The following is a 16806-nucleotide window of genomic DNA, read 5'->3' on the forward strand; positions in this document are numbered from 1 at the left end:
CCAGAGCTGGCAATTTAATTAACGTTAGTAAAATAGCTCAATTACGCTGTGCTTGGAGCTACGTTGATTTAGAACGGACGTTTCTTCCGCTGTCCATGGGACTGGAAGTTGACTGGCTGACTTCGATTGCTAGCTATCTAGTTTACCAGCTGACAGCTGTACAGCAACGTGACTGATGGGCCAGTGTGAGAAAAATAACTTGTTTAAACTGATGGAAATGTTAGTTAGAGCAAATTATTAACACAAATACTTCAACAAAATGAATCTCAGTATTCTTATTTACATAAAAAGAGCACCCGTTTTTCTTTCATTTCAAAGAGGTAGATACGCTTAATGATGGACCAGGAAAGCTAATTCTTAGTAGCCCCAGTTTTTCATCAAGGCGGCAACAGTTCATTGACATCTGTGTCTAAATGGGAAGTCTGAGATTTAGGCCACACGACCACCAATCACCAAACAGAAAGTAAAAACCGAGGAGGATAAAAATTACATCTCAACTGACACACAATATGACAATGAAACCCAGAAGATTGAGACACAGACTGCAGGTAACCTTGTCATTTTCAAAGGCATTGAAAAGCACATACCCAGTACCGGCTCAGTGTAAAGAGCCACAATGTTTCCCAGACCATGTCCCAACAGGCAACAGATGATGTCCAATGGCCATTGACCGGTATGGGGCAGGCTACCCAACCATGTCTTTGTTCCAGGTAAGCTTGATTTAGAAATAGTTGATCTTATCAGTAACATTTCACCCCAACTAAGAATGGTACAGTCCTTACATATTTTATTAGAATGGAATATTGTTGTTTTAATCTATAACATGTAGCAATGGGCAGCACCCATGGAAGATCTAACACCATCTTTGAGTATGTCACTCATTCGGGAGAAGAGGTTCTTCCACCATGAGGGAATGCTTCACCCATCCTCAAGACTCCTTTTCCTGGAATTTAATCAACTTTTCCTTTTTGTCTGGTGTCCATTATAAACTATAAAGAGTAGCTAGGTTACGTCCACAGAACCACAGCGCTGTCGATTTTCACAATTCTGCTGTCCTTGGTGTTGAAGTTAAACGTGTCCGGCTTTGCGGCGGGTCATATTTTCTATTTTTAATTCAAAACTTTAACTATGAATGATCATTATTTCACCACAATCTAGCCATATTTTGTTTGTAGTAGTGTTGACAACATTGAACTGTGACATGCCCTCAATTATATTTCAGAATGGTAGCGTATTATAAAGTTATTATGACATAACTGCAGATCGAACTGTAGAAGTCTGGCGAACTATAGCTATGTAGTCTGGCGGTCTCAAAAGTAACAACGTGTGTTTGATGTCTGCATCTTGATAGCTAAATAACCTTGAATTGCATCATCTATCTGGTGTTTGCATGTAATTATTGACTAATCTGTGGCTGGACTATTTTCAGGTGAGCTCAAATTTGGTAATTTAGATCAGTGATTTTGGCTGTGAAAAATAGATACACACGAAGGCATAGCCTAAGAGCAACCACTAACAATATTTATTCTGAACCTTTGAGGCTTTGGAGAGCCATAAACATGTCAAGGGGGCAATATGATGTCATCCTTCCTTATGGTCTGACTACCATGCTGGAGGGTTTGTCCCGGGCTGTACTGAAAAAGAGACCAGACAACCTTAAACTCTTCGCCCTTTACTATCTGACAGAGCTGAAGAAATTCAAAAATGGTAGGAACAAATGGACTCCATCCTTATGCATTGCATGGATTATGCATTGACAATGATTGAGCTTTTTATCTTGAATCTAGAGAACCCGTCCTTTGGGATAAAGAAGCTTGTGGTAGATTTCCACAAAAATAGGGGTAAGGAACAAGGCAGGAATCACATTTCATTATACCAAGAATGCCTTTGTCACATGATTCAATTGACGTGTAGTACAATCACTAGCCTATAACATAAAATACAAAAGTACTTCCATACAATTCCATATAGATTTATTGGATCGCTTTGAGTAGACTTCTCTAACGTGCATAGGCTCTTTCTTTTTAGCCGAGAGTTTACACGACGATGGTTTTGAGGAAGAATTGAAAATGATTGGTTTCGAAGGCATACAACCAGGGCTCTCGAGATTAACCAGGGAGGAACCGACATCACCATCACGTTCAGTTCCAGATAGGGTCACTAGGATTTCGTCCACAGCGAAGGGGGACGCAGTCCTAGGTACACATATAATGGAGAGCAATTTACAGATCAACGGTGGCCAAGATAATTACGCACGACCCAAATCTGCCCTCGTGGTAAATCAACCGTGTATTTCGCCTGTTACAATTGACTGGAGACTTAAATCAAGCAGTGTAAAACAGTCGGTGAACGCACGAGGGCAAGAAGTTGAAGCCAAACAAGGTGGAGCCCCCAACAAGCCCGCCAATACACGATCAAGCGGAGGTTCGGAAAACGGGACGGTCGGAGACGCACCTGTCCAGGCGGCCAGTAATCCATGCACTGAGAACAAGGTAACCCGAATCACACTAAATTACAAAGAAACACTCGACACACCATGTAAACATGTCGACGGGATAAGAGAGTTAGTCCATGACCTCAGCAAAGCCCCAGAACAACGTGAAACAATACTAGTGACCGAAGGGCTTCCCTCTCCAAGAGGAGATGCTTCCACAATTCCACAGTCACAGTCTCCCGTAGGACAAAGAGCTGCAGCAACAACTACGGGACCCAAGAGGGAAAGCCACGGTGTCAAAACACAGGTCATAGCGACCACTAACCGACGAAGAGTTCGGATCGATGCATGGGCGCAAGTGCCAGGGAAATCCTTCACCCAGAGCTCAGCCGATAGACCTTCAGGGTGCACGAATGAGAGACGCTCACGCAACGCTGCAGCAGTTGTGCATTCTGAACAAGGTATTTCGAAAAAATTACTTAATTGTCTTCTCGCCATGAATGATCAATTAAACATGTTTTTGTTTTTTAAATACATAAATCAGAGCAGCACTATAAAAAGATGGCATAATAAAATGGGTTGGTGATGTTTCATCTTTGTTTTTGTCTGTCAGGCTATCAAGATACTGAGCACCCAAGAGATTATGAAGTGTCACCAGAAACAAACCATGACGACAAAGCATGGAGAGGTCAACATATCAGTAAGGGTGAGAGTCGTGGAAAATTATTCGTTCCAATACAATATCATGCGCCATGCTGTTGCGCTCAGCTAAGGTATCATCAAGAGTGCGCCTGCCACTATTCTACGCCACAAGACTCCAGTTATTCCCACTTATTACCGACCCACCACCCAGGTCTACTGCACAATCAGTGCGCATACGACTACTCGCCTGTTTGTCAACCTCAAATAAACCTGTGCCACTGCGCTGCAGAGAGCACGGTGCCTCTTGCCATACACGTGCCACGGTGCGTAATGGTTAGGCCTCACACTACTGGTCGTTTGAAGCAGCAGACGCAAATCAAATCCTGTCGGACTTCGACAACAACTAATTGCTGGAATGAGGGCCCTGCAGTGACCAGGCGACGATGCGCTTACCCTACCCTGATGTCAAGCAGCTACTATCCAACAGACAGTGACCACAGTTCCTATGGTCTGCCTTTGCAGCCGAGGTCAACGATGAAATACGTTCCTGTCTATGTACCGATGGATGGCCACTCGGTGCGAAAAGCCCTGGCCCCTGCTCACCCCGCCGCCTACGTACCATTCAGCTACGTGATGGAAGCTGAGGAAGGAAGGAGGGCGCGTCCTAGAGTCCCCTTCAAAAGGGTCGCTTTAAGTAAACCTTGTGGTGGCTTGAACTGACGTGGATCAGCCAACTTGTGATGGCTACATGGATTTTTGCCATCAATAAAACATGTGAGCAAAACACTCTTCTTAATGTTCTGTGTGGATGGACTAAACAAGAAAATAAAATACAAGTAGTCAGAATATTAGATCAGTAAGTAGGACTGTGGGATAACACATTAAAATATCAGAAATTAAGTGTTATAAACTAATAAATCCCAACCACATGTATATATGAGTGCAGTTATTTTTTTGTAACAGAAAAATGAAATAAAGTTGTGGGCACAAAACAGCTGTACATTAGGAACATTTTGTATCACAAATACATCTATTATTGCTATTTTCATACATAGTGTATTCATTGTAATAAATTAAGGCTTTAATGTATTCATGATAGATAAGGAAGTTGACGTGGATAAGAATCAATCTCACTATTCAAGGAATGAATGTCCATCAGTAAATATCAGGTAACAGGGGATAGTTGCGGTTCCAGTACCCAGTGGAGAACAACCAGTCCTGGGAGCCATTGTGGGGATTCTGACCCTGTTGAAACCACCTGGAGACACAGGATGGATAACGTGAGCATGGGCGGGGTTCAGGCTTTCATCCTGTCATTCTATGGATGAGAGTTAGTATCTACATTACATAAAGTACTGCATGTATGAATAAACATTAAGTCTAAAAAGACAATTATGCGTTGGTTATGTGCAATAAATGGACTGTGGGTATGTATGCAATTATTTTTATTTGGGCCACTAACTGAATTTCAGAGATCAGAACTGATCCATGCACAGTATGTATTAGCACCAGTAGATGGCGCTACCACACAACAGTGTGACAGTGGAGAGCACGTAAGGCACACAATAGAAGAGCAAGCAACTAATACCTGGGGCCGAGGGCAGGGTTTCTTCACATCAAAGCAAAGGTGCAAAACAGAGAACAAGACAATGGAAGAGAAAAGTAGGACTTTGCATTATTATAAAGCAGTAAACTAAATAATGACATGGATTAAATGAAGGTATACCTTTTCTTTTTTTTAATACGCTTGCTTTATTTCAAAATATATGGGTGTATTGATATACAATATATAGAGAGTATAACATAACTGAAATTGTCAAAACATAACCGTATTTCTCTCATCGTCTTACTTTGTTTTCAACTCGTCATCAGATTTGGAATGGGTTTTACATGCAGCTCTCTGTTTCTCTTCTAGTCTCTTCTTCTCCTCACTTGCAAGATCTACAGCAAGGAGAAAACACACAGGGTTTTCACTGATCTATCTTAGATCATCTGTGTGTTCAAGGAAAGTTTGCAGATGAGGCACAAGCACTTATCATGATTCGTACCAATATCTCCGTTCTCCATGGCTCGTATGTCTGGCCTAAGCCTGCAGTCGGTCTTTGGGATGAGCCCATCCATATCTTTATCCAGCTCGTTCAGTTGCATGGCAAACGACGTGAAGCTGTACATCTACAAATACAGGACTGAATATTTAAACACAAAGCTGTGAAGAAGATTATGCAAATGATGCTTTATGACCTTGAAGTTTCTGAGCCTCTGCATTTCTATGTGCTTGAGTAAACCATGCATCTAAATAGGAGGGTTTCCGATGCGACTAACCTCTGTAGAGTTGACTGGTCTGGGGGCTATCCTCCAAAGGAGATAGCTGCCTGGGATGACCTCGACTGTGTCAGCCTCTGGTAGGGAGATCTCCTCCGCTTCCTCACGAGAGCCCTGGACAACAGGACACACAACAAGATCACATGGGAAGTTTCCACAGCCTCAAAGTCAAAATTGGCTACATGGAAAAATGTAAGGTTAGGGTTAGAAATAAAGTTAGCAATGTGGTTAATGTTAAGGATAGGTTTAAAATCACATTTGAAGAGAGATTGTAGAAATAGGCAGGGTTTATGGTTTTGTGGCTGTGGCGACCCACGAGGGGAGCACTGCACTGAAGCTCTTCTATCTACAACCGTAAGAGCTGTCATCACAGCGACAGGAACACCCGCAGCCAAAATCAACTGACAATCCCAAAGTCGAGAACTGAAGACATTATAGAAAAGGTCACCCATCCCACACCTTTGCTAATCAATGAATGAGTCACTATGAGATTGCTATATATATATATATATATATAAGATTGCTTGATAGATAGATATATATATATATATATATATATATATATATAATAAAAATAAATTGTCGTCCTCTTAACCATCCATATATTGTATGCTCGTGGATTTCAGTTTGTATTGACTGCTATATGAGTGTAATAAAACACTTGAAATTGAAAATACCACAGTGAAAGTGGCTGGAATTAACACCAGCACATGACATTCTTTGCAGTATAAAACAAGCCTGAGGGATGGAGAACTCAAAGCATGTGTTCACCATGTAATGGACTACATGATTTGATGGGGTACATACCGGTTTGCTGCTTTTCTTTTCCGCTGTCCCCTTCCCACTTTTCTTATGTGCCTCCAATGCAGCATAATCCACAATGTACATACACTCTGTCCACTTTCCGTAGAGAGAACAGACCTTCTTTTTGCTGTGCCAAACACACACATACTATCAGTTAAAGCACTGCAGACATCACTGACTTCCGTCAATATGGCAACATGCTGGAAAAATACATTACAAACGTGAGATAGATTGATAGGCTGGCTAAATCAAAGCTGCCTACCTTTTGTCCAGAATGTAGCCTTCAACTTTGTGCAATTCCTTGCCAAAAAGGCCACAGGGTTTGAAATTCAAACAGCATCTTTCTCCAGTTCTGTGACAAAAACAGAAATACCATCAAATCATTTTCCTTTTCATTTCTTTTAGTCATGCTTCCCCATTCACATATTGCACTTCCTTCTTAGTCAGAGCATGTGACAGTATTTTTGACATACTTGTGGTTGAGCACCTCCACGTTGCCATACTGCTCAATCCACAGCTGCCCCACGATGAGGTTGTGGACACAACATGTAGGGTTTGTCCATGTGTAGGCCTCATTGTACCTGGAAGTACAAATAATAACTCTATAACAACATGTCGTGGAAAAATACATGTTGGTTTCACACAGGCAACATGAGAAAACATCACACAGAACTGTTGTGTTGATTGAATGTGGTGTGAAAGTGACAGTGCATGAATGAGTATGCTTACTTGGGAAGCTCCAGTGTGATGATGCCTTTGGGTTCAGCCTCCACGCTCTTGCCCCAGAACTTGAGTTTGGGGTAGATGGAGCCATGGAACACAAAGTCTTTCTTCAGGCCTTCGGCGTGGAACGCACTGACTGGTGGATGGTGGCTCACCTGCTCTGAGATCAACCTGAACCCCAGGTCCTCTCTGTCAGAGAAAAGGGGTGAGCTCAACACTTGTCTTTTACCACATCCAAATCCATCACCAGTGTTAGAGATGAACTCCTCCCTCTTACCTGACCAGTTCGTAGGTCTCTCCCAGTAGCGGGTTGAAGGGTTTCCCAGTTCTCTCCCACTGGGAAGCCACAGCAGACACAGCAAACGCTGCCACACACTGCCCATGCAAAACAGAAAAATGACTTGATGTGGAGATGTAATGTACAATTTCTTAGCTCTTTTTTTTTCTACATACAGTATTTGTTATATGTTTCTATGTTTGTCTCTCTCAATTCAAGTGGACATAAAAATGAAAAAAATGAAAAAAAAAACAATAATCAAACCCATTTTCCAGATTATTTCTCAAATGACTGTGTACCTTCATCCTCTCTATGGAGTCAGAGGAGGCGTTGGCCTGGTGGATGAGGTACGTGTGCTCCATGTACTCTGTCAGACGCTGAAGGAAGCTCAGGGGCTCATTAAAAATCACTGGCATGGTAATTTTAGACAGCTCCTAAAAGAGAGAGAACAAGAGAAGTAATGAATGAGAGAGAAAAGGAGAGAGCACAAGTCAGCTCACAAGTAGTTGTACTATGTGATTCCCATCTATCAACCATTAAATAATCAAGTCTCTAGATTTGACAGGAATGAGCAGTTATTGCATGAGCAGTTCTCATAGGCATATCATGACATGTTATAGATTTTTTTAATGTACATACTATGTGTCACATTCACTGTCTTCAAACTCCCTGTCATAGATGAGCCAAGGCGCAGCATGCATGAAATTCCACATCTTTACTAAAGTGAAACCGTCACAAAAAAAAAACAGGTAAACAGAAACCGAACGTGACGCAACCGTGGCGCACACAAACACACACAGAAAATAAACAATTACCCACAACATTAGGTGGGAAAAAAGGCTGCCTAAGTATGATTTCCAATCAGAGACAAAGATAGACAGCTGCCTCTGATTGGGAACCACACTTGACCAAAAGCAAAGAAATAGAAAACATAGAATGCCCACCCAAATCACACCCTGACCTAACCAAATAAAGAAATAAAACAGCTCTCTAAGGTCAGGGCGTGACACTGTGTGTGTGTGTGTGTGTGTGTGTGTGTGTGTGTGTGTGTTAGAATTCACACACAAATCCACCAAGCATCAATTAGTCCATCACTGACATTTAATCGCTTTACAGTACTGGGCCATGGCTAAACATGGAACAGGATTATTTGCATACTAGGGCCTTTAGAAAGTATTCACACCGCTTGACTTTTTCCATATTTTGTTGTGTTAGAGCCTGAATTTAAAATGGATCAAATGTAGATTTTTTTTGTCACTGGCCTATACACAATACCCCATAATGTCTAAGTAGAATTATGTTTTTAGACATTTTAACAAATGTATTAAAAAAGAAAAGTCAATAGGTATTCAACCCCTTTGTTGTGGCAAGCTTAAGTTCAGGATTTCAGGAGTAAAAATGTGCTAAACAGGCCTCCCGAGTTGCGCAGCGGACTAGGGCACTGCATCACAGTGCTTGAGGCATCACTACAGACCCGGGTTCCATCCCAGGCTGTGTCACAGCTGGCAAAAACTGGGAGAACCATGAGGCGGCGCACAATTGGCCCAGCGTCGTCCGGGTTAGGGGAAAGTTTGGCCCAGCCGGGATGTCCTTGTCCCATCGCGCATAAGCGATTCCTTGTGGCGGGTCGACTTCGGTCGCCAGTTGTACAGTGTTTCCGCCGACATGTTGGTGCGGCTGGCGTCCGGGTTAAGCAAGCAGTGTGTCAAGAAGCAGTGCGGCTTGGCAGGGTCATGTTTCGGAGGACACATTGCTCTCGACTTTTGCCTCTCCCAAGTCCATACAGGAGTTGTGGTGATGGGACAAGACTGTAACTACCAATTGAATATCACATGAAAGGGGTAAAACGTTTTTAAAAAATGTAAAAACAAGTCACATAGTAAGTTGCATAGACTCAATCTGTGTGCAATAATAGTGTTTAATATGCTAATTGAATGACTACCCCATCTCTGTACCACACACATATTATCTGTAAAGTCCCCAGATTCAACCACAAAGTCCAGGGAGTTTTTCCAATGACTCGCAAAGAAGGGCACCTTTTGGTAGATTAGTAAAAATAAAATAAAAAGCAAACATTGAATATCCCTTTGAGCATGGTGAAGTTATTAACTGCACTTCGGATGGTGTCTCAATACACCCAGTCACTACAAAGATAAAGGCGTCCTTCCTAACTCAGTTGCCAGAGAGGAAGGAAACCACTCAGGGATTTCACCATGAGGCCAATGGTGACTTTAAAACAGTTACAGAGTTTAATGGCTGTGATAGGAGAAAACTGAGGATGGATCAACAACATTGTTGTTACTACACAATACTAACCTAGTTGACAGAGTCAAAAGAAGGAAGCCCTTACAGAATAAAAATGTTCAAAAAATGCATCCTGTTCGCAACAAGACAATAAAATAGTACCACAAAAAATGTGGCAAAGCAATTCACTTTTAGCCCTGAATACAAAGTGTTATGTTTGGGTATAATCCTATACAACACATTCCTGAGTACTACTCTCCATATCTTCAAGCATAGTAGCGGCTGCATCGTGTTATGGGTATGCTTGAAATCGTTAAGGACTGGGGAGTTTTTCAGGATAGAAAAAAAACCTGAATGGCACTAAGCACAGGCAAAATCTACCAAATGCTGGGGGATGAATTCACCTTTCACCAGGACAATAACCTAAAACACAAGGCCAAATATACACTGGAGTTGCTTACCAAGAAAACAGTGAATGTTCCTGAGAGGCTGAGTTACAGTTTTGACTATGGCAAGACCTGAACATTTTTGTCTAGCAATGATTAACAACCAAAAGCAAATTATGCACAATCCAGGTGTGGAAACCTCTTAGAGACATACCCAGAAAGAGAAACAGCTGTGATCGCTACCAAAGTTGATGCTAACATGCATTGACAGAGGGATGAATACTTATCTAATCAAGCTAATTAAAAAGTACATATATATTGTTTTTACAAATGTTAGAATTTTTCTTCTACTTTGATATTACAAAGTATTTTGTGTAGATCATTGACAAACATTTTATGAAATCCATTTTAATCCCACTTTGTAACAACACAAAATGTGGATAAAGTCAAGGGATGTGTCATGTTCTGACCTTAGTTCCTTTGTTTTGTCTTTTGTTTTAGTATGGTCAGGGCGTGAGTTGGGTGGGTTGTCTGTTAGTTTTATCTGTGATTTTCTATTTCTGTGTTTGGCCTGGTATGGTTCTCAATCAGAGGCAGCTGTCAATCGTTGTCCCCGATTGAGAACCATATTTAGGGAGCCTGGTTTCTATTGTGTTTTGTGGGTGGTTGTTTTCAGTCTTTGTGTGTCTACACCAGACAGAACTGTTCCGGTTGTTTTCAGTCTTTGTGTGTCTACACCAGACAGAACTGTTCCGGTTGTTTTCAGTCTTTGTGTGTCTACACCAGACAGAACTGTTCCGGTTGTTTTCAGTCTTTGTGTGTCTACACCAGACAGAACTGTTCCGGTTGTTTCTTTGTTGTTTTGTTATTCAGTGTTCAGTTTACTTTATTAAAAAGATGAACACTTACCACGCTGCGCATTGGTCCTCACCTTCTTCCACCACAGACGATCGTTACAGGATGTGAATAATTTGTATAGGCATTGTATATTACCACTCCCCGGCTACTGAACAACATTCTACATCAGGATTATGGCATGCTAGATCCTTTATATACATGCTCTAAGCTGTTGCTAAAGAAAAGCTCCAGAGAATTGTATAGATATAGGTTACTTACTGCACAGTACATCAGTATTGGATTGACTGATCTACAGTACAGGCACTATGGCCAGGAAGGTTCCCATTACTCATCATGTTACGGGGTTTGGAGAGGAACAATAAAGCTGAGTGCTTCTGGTTGATAGCTCACCATGCCAATGCATTTCCTCAGGATACTCCAGATGCTGAAGTCATTTCTGGAGAACATGGATGCTGGTAAACTTGTTCTGGAGTGAGGGATATACAGACGCACAAACAGAATCTGGTAAATGTACAAATGACACAAGTATCACGTTGTGCTCTGTTGACTTTGACACTACCCTTACCGTACAGTGATCTGCATTTCTTTCGATGAGATGTGCCAGGCATGTAACACATACTTTATATCTAATGCAGGAGTCATATCTTATTCAGGCGAATATAGTCTGCTGAGTGCAACAAAAGCCTTCAGTTTAGTTTCAGGCATGTGTAGAGCTGACATATAGTGAAGGCCCAGGTCTACAATCAACACCACTACTGTCCAGGAGCCATCCATGGAAATAGCTGCTCCCTGAGGCCTTCTAAGACAAGAGTAATCTTACCAACAAATGTACGTTGGCACCGTGAACACCTACGTATATTTAACACAAATGCCTGCTCACACAAAGATATGTGAAGAAGATAAAAACCTGTGGATATACTAGTTTGCACATCCCATTAATCAAATATGCCATTTGATTCCCTTCCTAAATATGCCATTTGATTCCGAGAGACTGAAAAACAGCTTCTATCTCAAGGCCATCAGACTGTTAAACAGCCACCACTAACATTGAGTGGCTGCTGCCAACACACTGACTCAACTCCAGCCACTTTAATAATGGGAATTGATGGGAAATGATGTAAAATATATCACTAGCCACTTTAAACAATGCTACCTAATATAATGTTTACATACCCTACATTATTCATCTCATATGTATACGTGTATACTGTACTCTATATCATCTACTGCATCCTTATGTAATACATGTATCACTAGCCACTTTAACTATGCCACTTTGTTTACATACTCATCTCATATGTATATACTGTACTCGATACCATCTACTGTATCTTGCCTATGCCGCTCTGTACCATCACTCATTCATATATCTTTATGTACATATTCTTTCTTTATCCCCTTACACTGTGTATAAGACAGTAGTTTTTTTTTGGAATTGTTAGTTAGATAACTTGTTGGATTATTACTGCATTGTCGGAACTAGAAGCACAAGCATTTCGCTACACTCGCATTAACATCTGCTAACCATGTGTATGTGACAAATAAAATTTGATTTGATTTGATGATTTGATTTGATTCCCTTCCTAAATATGCCATTTGATTCCCTTCCTAAATATGCCATTTGATACCCTTCCTAAATATGCCATTTGATTCCCTTCCTAAATATGCCATTTGATTCCCTTCCTAAATATGCCATTTGATTCCCTTCCTAAATATTCCATTTGATTCCCTTCCTAACTATGACATTTGATTCCCTTCCTAACTACCACTGTCAGTCAGTCAGCTTGGGCTTGATCATTTGGACCACCACAGGTTTTTATGTTTTTTGTTTAAGACAGATTGGAAAAAGCACTAAAATGCACGGCCTTCCCAAAAGCCTGGCCTACACTTCTATGCCCTGATCAGCATTCAGATCGGTCAACATAGGGTCCTACTGAGTTCCAGTTTTTGCATGACACTGTGACCTCATCAATGTTTAACTGGTTTTACACAGCGCTCAGCCTTCTCAATGAGAGCCTTTCTCCTGCCTGGACCAGCCTAGCTGCCTTGCTAAATTATTCACACACGGACTCTGAAAACACACAAAATACACCATATGTAGTCTAGGAACACAACAAGAAAACAAAAAGTAGGGTAAACAACAAGATTCTGATAGTTAGGAGCTGGAAGATACTCCACCTCTGTCTTAAGTTGGTCCTAAGAACCACTCATTTCCAACCCTGGTTTGCCTTTTCCACTGCTCTACTATAGGCTTTTTTTTACAGAAAGGGTTCTCTCAAACAGAAAGGGAGAGACAAAAGTTTATTTGACAAACAACAACAAAAATATGACTTTAAAAAGGTACAGGTTACTGCAAAAATAAAGAAAAGTGACAAAGTGTCTTGACAGGGTGTTGTGCCACCATGACCCGCCAGAACAGCTTCAATGCACCTTGGCATAGATTCTACAAGTATCTTGAACTCTATTAGAGGGATGCAAAACCATTCTTCCACAGGAAATTCCATATTTTGGTGCCTTAATTTAAGTGTTCAATTGGGTTGAGATCTGGTGACTGAGACACACACCCTTTAAACCCCCTATGCTCCTTTGAGACCCCTCTTTCAAAGTCCCTGAGATCTCTTCCAGCCATGCTAGCCAAAATACTTTTTATACATGACCCTAAGCATGATGGGATATTTTCATTGCGTAATTAACTCCGTGGAAGTACCTGCTTTCTCGTGCTTCCTTTATTTTTGTAGTTACCTGTAACTTATTGTGCAAAGAGGTAAAGTGGCTTTTCTTTCCAGGTTTAATCTAAATCTGAAGCTTCTACCTTCTAAAACAGCTGTGTACTTACTGTAAACAGGACCATTCCCTGTGTGTGCTTGGATGTAGGGTGGATGGGAGAGACACTGGGTGGGTAGGAAGGGGTGTGTCGGGGGGGGGGGACTTGGCTCAGCTCACCTGTGCCTCACAATCCCATTGGGTCGGGACTCCTCCTCATTGCCATGGTGATTCTCCTGAGACATGCTGGTTGGACTGCTGCGCTTGCTGCTGAACAGGACAGAGCCTTTCTCCTCGTCCTTGTCAAATGAATGACTGGCCACCGCCTCAAAGAGAGTGCTCCGATTCCGAATCTTGAGATGAAAGGGAGTAAGCAGTCATGTTGTAAAGGCAGGGACTGGATACATGAGTGACAGTGCTATGAATGACTGTGTTGCGATCAACAACTGACACCTTTGCCTGAGCCTCACGAAAGCCCTGATGGGAGAAACCAGATCTGTGGATAGGGTTGTATTTAAAGAGACCTGAACCAACCTCTGAAGGCTGAAGGCATCAGTCAATCAATCATTGCAAAAATCATCATAACCATTATCATAGGCCATCTTGTGACTAAAAAAGTGTTTTCAAAGTGAAATAGTACTTTGTAGGTATTGCTCAACTCCGACTAAATTGGTGCACACAATACATTCAAGCAAGCAAGTCATCTTAGCATAACATTGTAAACACCTAGACCAGGGGTAGTCAACTCTTACCCTATGTGGCTCGGAGCCTGCTGGTTGTCTGTTCTACCGGATAATTAATTGCTCACACCTGGTGTGCCAGGTCTAAATCAGTCCCTGATTAGAGGGGAACAATTAAAACAAGCTGTGGAACTGGCTTAGAGGTCCAGAGTTGAGTTTATAAAATGCATGAACAGCTATAGGCATCAATAAAATAATCATACTGTCAAACAAGACACCAGTTTTCATCTCAAGCTCTCTCACTTCAATTCCAATCTGATCGTAAATAAAAACAAGCCATACTCACCAGACACAGCATCGTAGAAATCATCATCACTGAGCACGCTCCGTGGAGAGGAGCCCTTGACAACGGACTGCTCGAGTTCGTGCTGCTCTGTAGCCAGAGTCTGAAGCTCTTCAGACAGGATATTATTCTTCTCAACCTCCTGCTCCAATTTCAGACTGCGCACCTGAGCCCCAAACACACACACACACATGCCACAAAACAACCAAACACGTACAGACACACACAAACACAAGTGGGCACACACATGCACACACGCAGTATAATTAATAATCATACAGTATACGTTTGATGGCACTTCATGGCCTACATAGATGATCTATTTATGCTAAATATCAACACTGAAAAGCAAGTTACAGCATACAGTGAATAGAGTATAGATATCAGCAGAGATCTCTGTACAGCTGTGAGGATCTGTGTTGTGTAGGTCTGTAGGCTACAAGAGCAGCATACTGACTGATCCCCTCTTGTTACTGTGCTCAGATCAGCAGACAGACATCACAGGAACAATACACGTTTAGCTGTAGTGGAGGACAGGTGCCTGAAACCTGCCGTCTCAAATGGCCATCCAGAGAACGATCCTCATGGCGCAGAGGAGATCAGATAACTACAATAGGCAAGGACATTTCCAAATAGACTACTTGATCTTCTGTAGAAATATATAAATATATACAGTACCAGCCAAAAGTTTGGACACAACTACTCATTCAAGGGTTTTTCTTTATTTGGACAATTTTCAAGATTGTAGAATAATAGCAAGACATCAACACTATGAAATAACACATATGGAATCATCTAGTAACCAAAAAAGTGTTAAACAAATCAAAATATATTTTATATTTGAGATTCTTCAAAATAGCTACCCTTTGCCTTGATGACAACTTTGCACACTCCTGGCATTCTCTCAACCAGCTTCACCTGGAATGCTTTTCCAACAGTCTTGAAGGATTTCCCACATGCTGAGCATATCTTGGCTGCTTTTCCTTCATTCTGCGCCCCAAATCAATTAGGTTGAGGTCGGGTGATTGTGGAGACCAGGTCATCTAATGCAGCACTCCACCAGGCATTCGCTCTCCTTCTTGGTCAAATAGCCCTTACATAGCCTGGAGGTGTGTTGGGTAATTGTCCTGTTGAAAAACAAATGATAGTCCCACTAAGCGCAAAGTAGATGGGATAGCGTGTCGTGCAGAATGCTGTGGTAGCCATGATGGTTAAGCGTACCTTGAATTCCAAATTAGTCACTGACAGTGTCACCAGTAAAGCACCCCCACACCATCACACCTCTGCCTCCATGCTTCACGGTGGGAACCACACATTGCGGAAATAATCTGTTCACCTACTCTGCATCTCACAATTTGGACTCATCAGACCAAAGGACAGATTTCCACCGGCCTAATGTCCATTGCTCGTCTTTCTTGGCTCAAGCAAGTCTCTTCTTGTTATTGGTGTCCTTTAGTAGTGGTTTCTTTGCAGCAATTCAACCATGAAGGCCTGATTCACACAGTCTCCTCTGAACAGTTGATGATGAGATGTGTCTGGTACTTGAACTCTGTGAAGCATTTATTTGGGCTGCAATTTCTGAGGCTGGTTACTCTAATGAACTTATCCTCTGCAGCAGAGGTAACTCTGGGTCTTCCTTTCCTGTGGTGGTCCTCATGAGAGCCAGTTTCATCATAGCATTTTATGGTTTTTGCACTTGAAGAAGCTTTCAAAGTTAGAACTTTTCCGAATTGACTGACCTTCATGTCTAAAGTAACGATGGACTGTTGTTTCTCTTTGCTTATTTGAGCGGTTCTTGCCATAATATGGACATGGTCTTTAACCAAATAGGGATATCTTCTATATACCACCCCTACCTTGTCACAACACAACTGATTTGCTCAAACACATTTAGAAGGAAAGAAATTCCACAAATTAACTTTTATCAAGGCACACCTGTTAAGTGGAATTCATTCCAGGTGACTACCTCATGTAGCTGGTTGAGAGAATGCCAAAAGTGTGCAAAGCTGTTTGAATGCCAAAAGTGTGCAAATGGTGGCTACTTTGAAAAATCTCAAATATAAAATATATTTTGATACGTTTTTGGTTACTACATGATTCCATACATGTTATTTCATAGTTTTGATGTCTTCACTATTATTCTGCAATGTAGAAAATAAGAAAAATGAAGAAAAATCCTGGAATGAGTAGGTGTGTCCAAACATTTGACTGGTACTGTACCTCATAACCACACGCCTTCTCCTTCGCAAAAGCTGCATTTCTTTCATCCATTGAAACACTGTGGCATAGCTAGTACTTCTCTGCATAAAGCCAGATATTTGAACCCAAAA

General features: G+C 41.6%; 2 protein-coding genes across 4 annotated transcripts; one reads left to right on the plus strand and one right to left on the minus strand.

The window, feature by feature from the left end:
• The first annotated feature begins 1546 nt into the window (after window positions 1-1546).
• Window positions 1547-3859, plus strand: LOC112244073. Its single transcript, XM_042311127.1, has 4 exons — window positions 1547-1707; window positions 1788-1841; window positions 2029-2895; window positions 3048-3859. The coding sequence occupies exons 1-4, from the start codon at window positions 1560-1562 to the stop codon at window positions 3794-3796; spliced, it is 1818 nt and encodes a 605-aa protein (XP_042167061.1). The 5' UTR covers window positions 1547-1559; the 3' UTR covers window positions 3797-3859.
• LOC112244158 (oxysterol-binding protein-related protein 1-like) lies at window positions 1624-14303 on the minus strand. 3 transcript variants are annotated; one of them, XM_024411941.2, is made up of 14 exons: window positions 14206-14303; window positions 13634-13806; window positions 11081-11156; window positions 7502-7636; window positions 7203-7300; window positions 6932-7114; window positions 6676-6783; window positions 6465-6554; window positions 6206-6329; window positions 5399-5512; window positions 5125-5248; window positions 4927-5017; window positions 4665-4685; window positions 1624-4334 (listed from the first exon to the last, which is right to left on the minus strand). In XM_024411941.2, exons 2-14 carry the CDS (start codon window positions 13696-13698, stop codon window positions 4232-4234), a joined length of 1332 nt encoding a protein of 443 aa, XP_024267709.1. In that variant the 5' UTR covers window positions 13699-13806; window positions 14206-14303; the 3' UTR covers window positions 1624-4231. The 3 variants fall into 3 exon arrangements, with proteins under 3 accessions (XP_024267709.1, XP_024267763.1, XP_024267814.1); XM_024411995.2 differs by lacking the exon at window positions 14206-14303 and adding an exon at window positions 13907-14193; XM_024412046.2 differs by lacking the exons at window positions 11081-11156; window positions 13634-13806; window positions 14206-14303 and adding an exon at window positions 7842-7958.
• Between the last annotated feature and the right edge of the window lie 2503 nt (window positions 14304-16806).

Source organism: Oncorhynchus tshawytscha, linkage group LG01 (genome assembly GCF_018296145.1).
Source record: "Oncorhynchus tshawytscha isolate Ot180627B linkage group LG01, Otsh_v2.0, whole genome shotgun sequence".
Classification (NCBI taxonomy): Eukaryota; Metazoa; Chordata; class Actinopteri; order Salmoniformes; family Salmonidae; genus Oncorhynchus; species Oncorhynchus tshawytscha.

Bases quoted from the DNA above. Each gene is read 5' to 3' on its own strand.
- LOC112244073 (XM_042311127.1), top strand. From the start codon at position 1,560: ATGTCAAGGGGGCAATATGATGTCATCCTTCCTTATGGTCTGACTACC. The intron at 1,842-2,028 runs GTAAGGAACAAG...CTTTCTTTTTAG, and splicing joins AGATTTCCACAAAAATAGGG to CCGAGAGTTTACACGACGAT. The intron at 2,896-3,047 runs GTATTTCGAAAA...TTTGTCTGTCAG, and splicing joins AGTTGTGCATTCTGAACAAG to GCTATCAAGATACTGAGCAC.
- LOC112244158 (XM_024411941.2), bottom strand. From the start codon at position 13,698: ATGTCTCAGGAGAATCACCATGGCAATGAGGAGGAGTCCCGACCCAAT. The intron at 5,249-5,398 runs GTTAGTCGCATC...CTGTATTTGTAG, and splicing joins GACCAGTCAACTCTACAGAG to ATGTACAGCTTCACGTCGTT. The intron at 4,686-4,926 runs GTAAGACGATGA...TTTGATGTGAAG, and splicing joins GATGACGAGTTGAAAACAAA to AAACCCTGCCCTCGGCCCCA.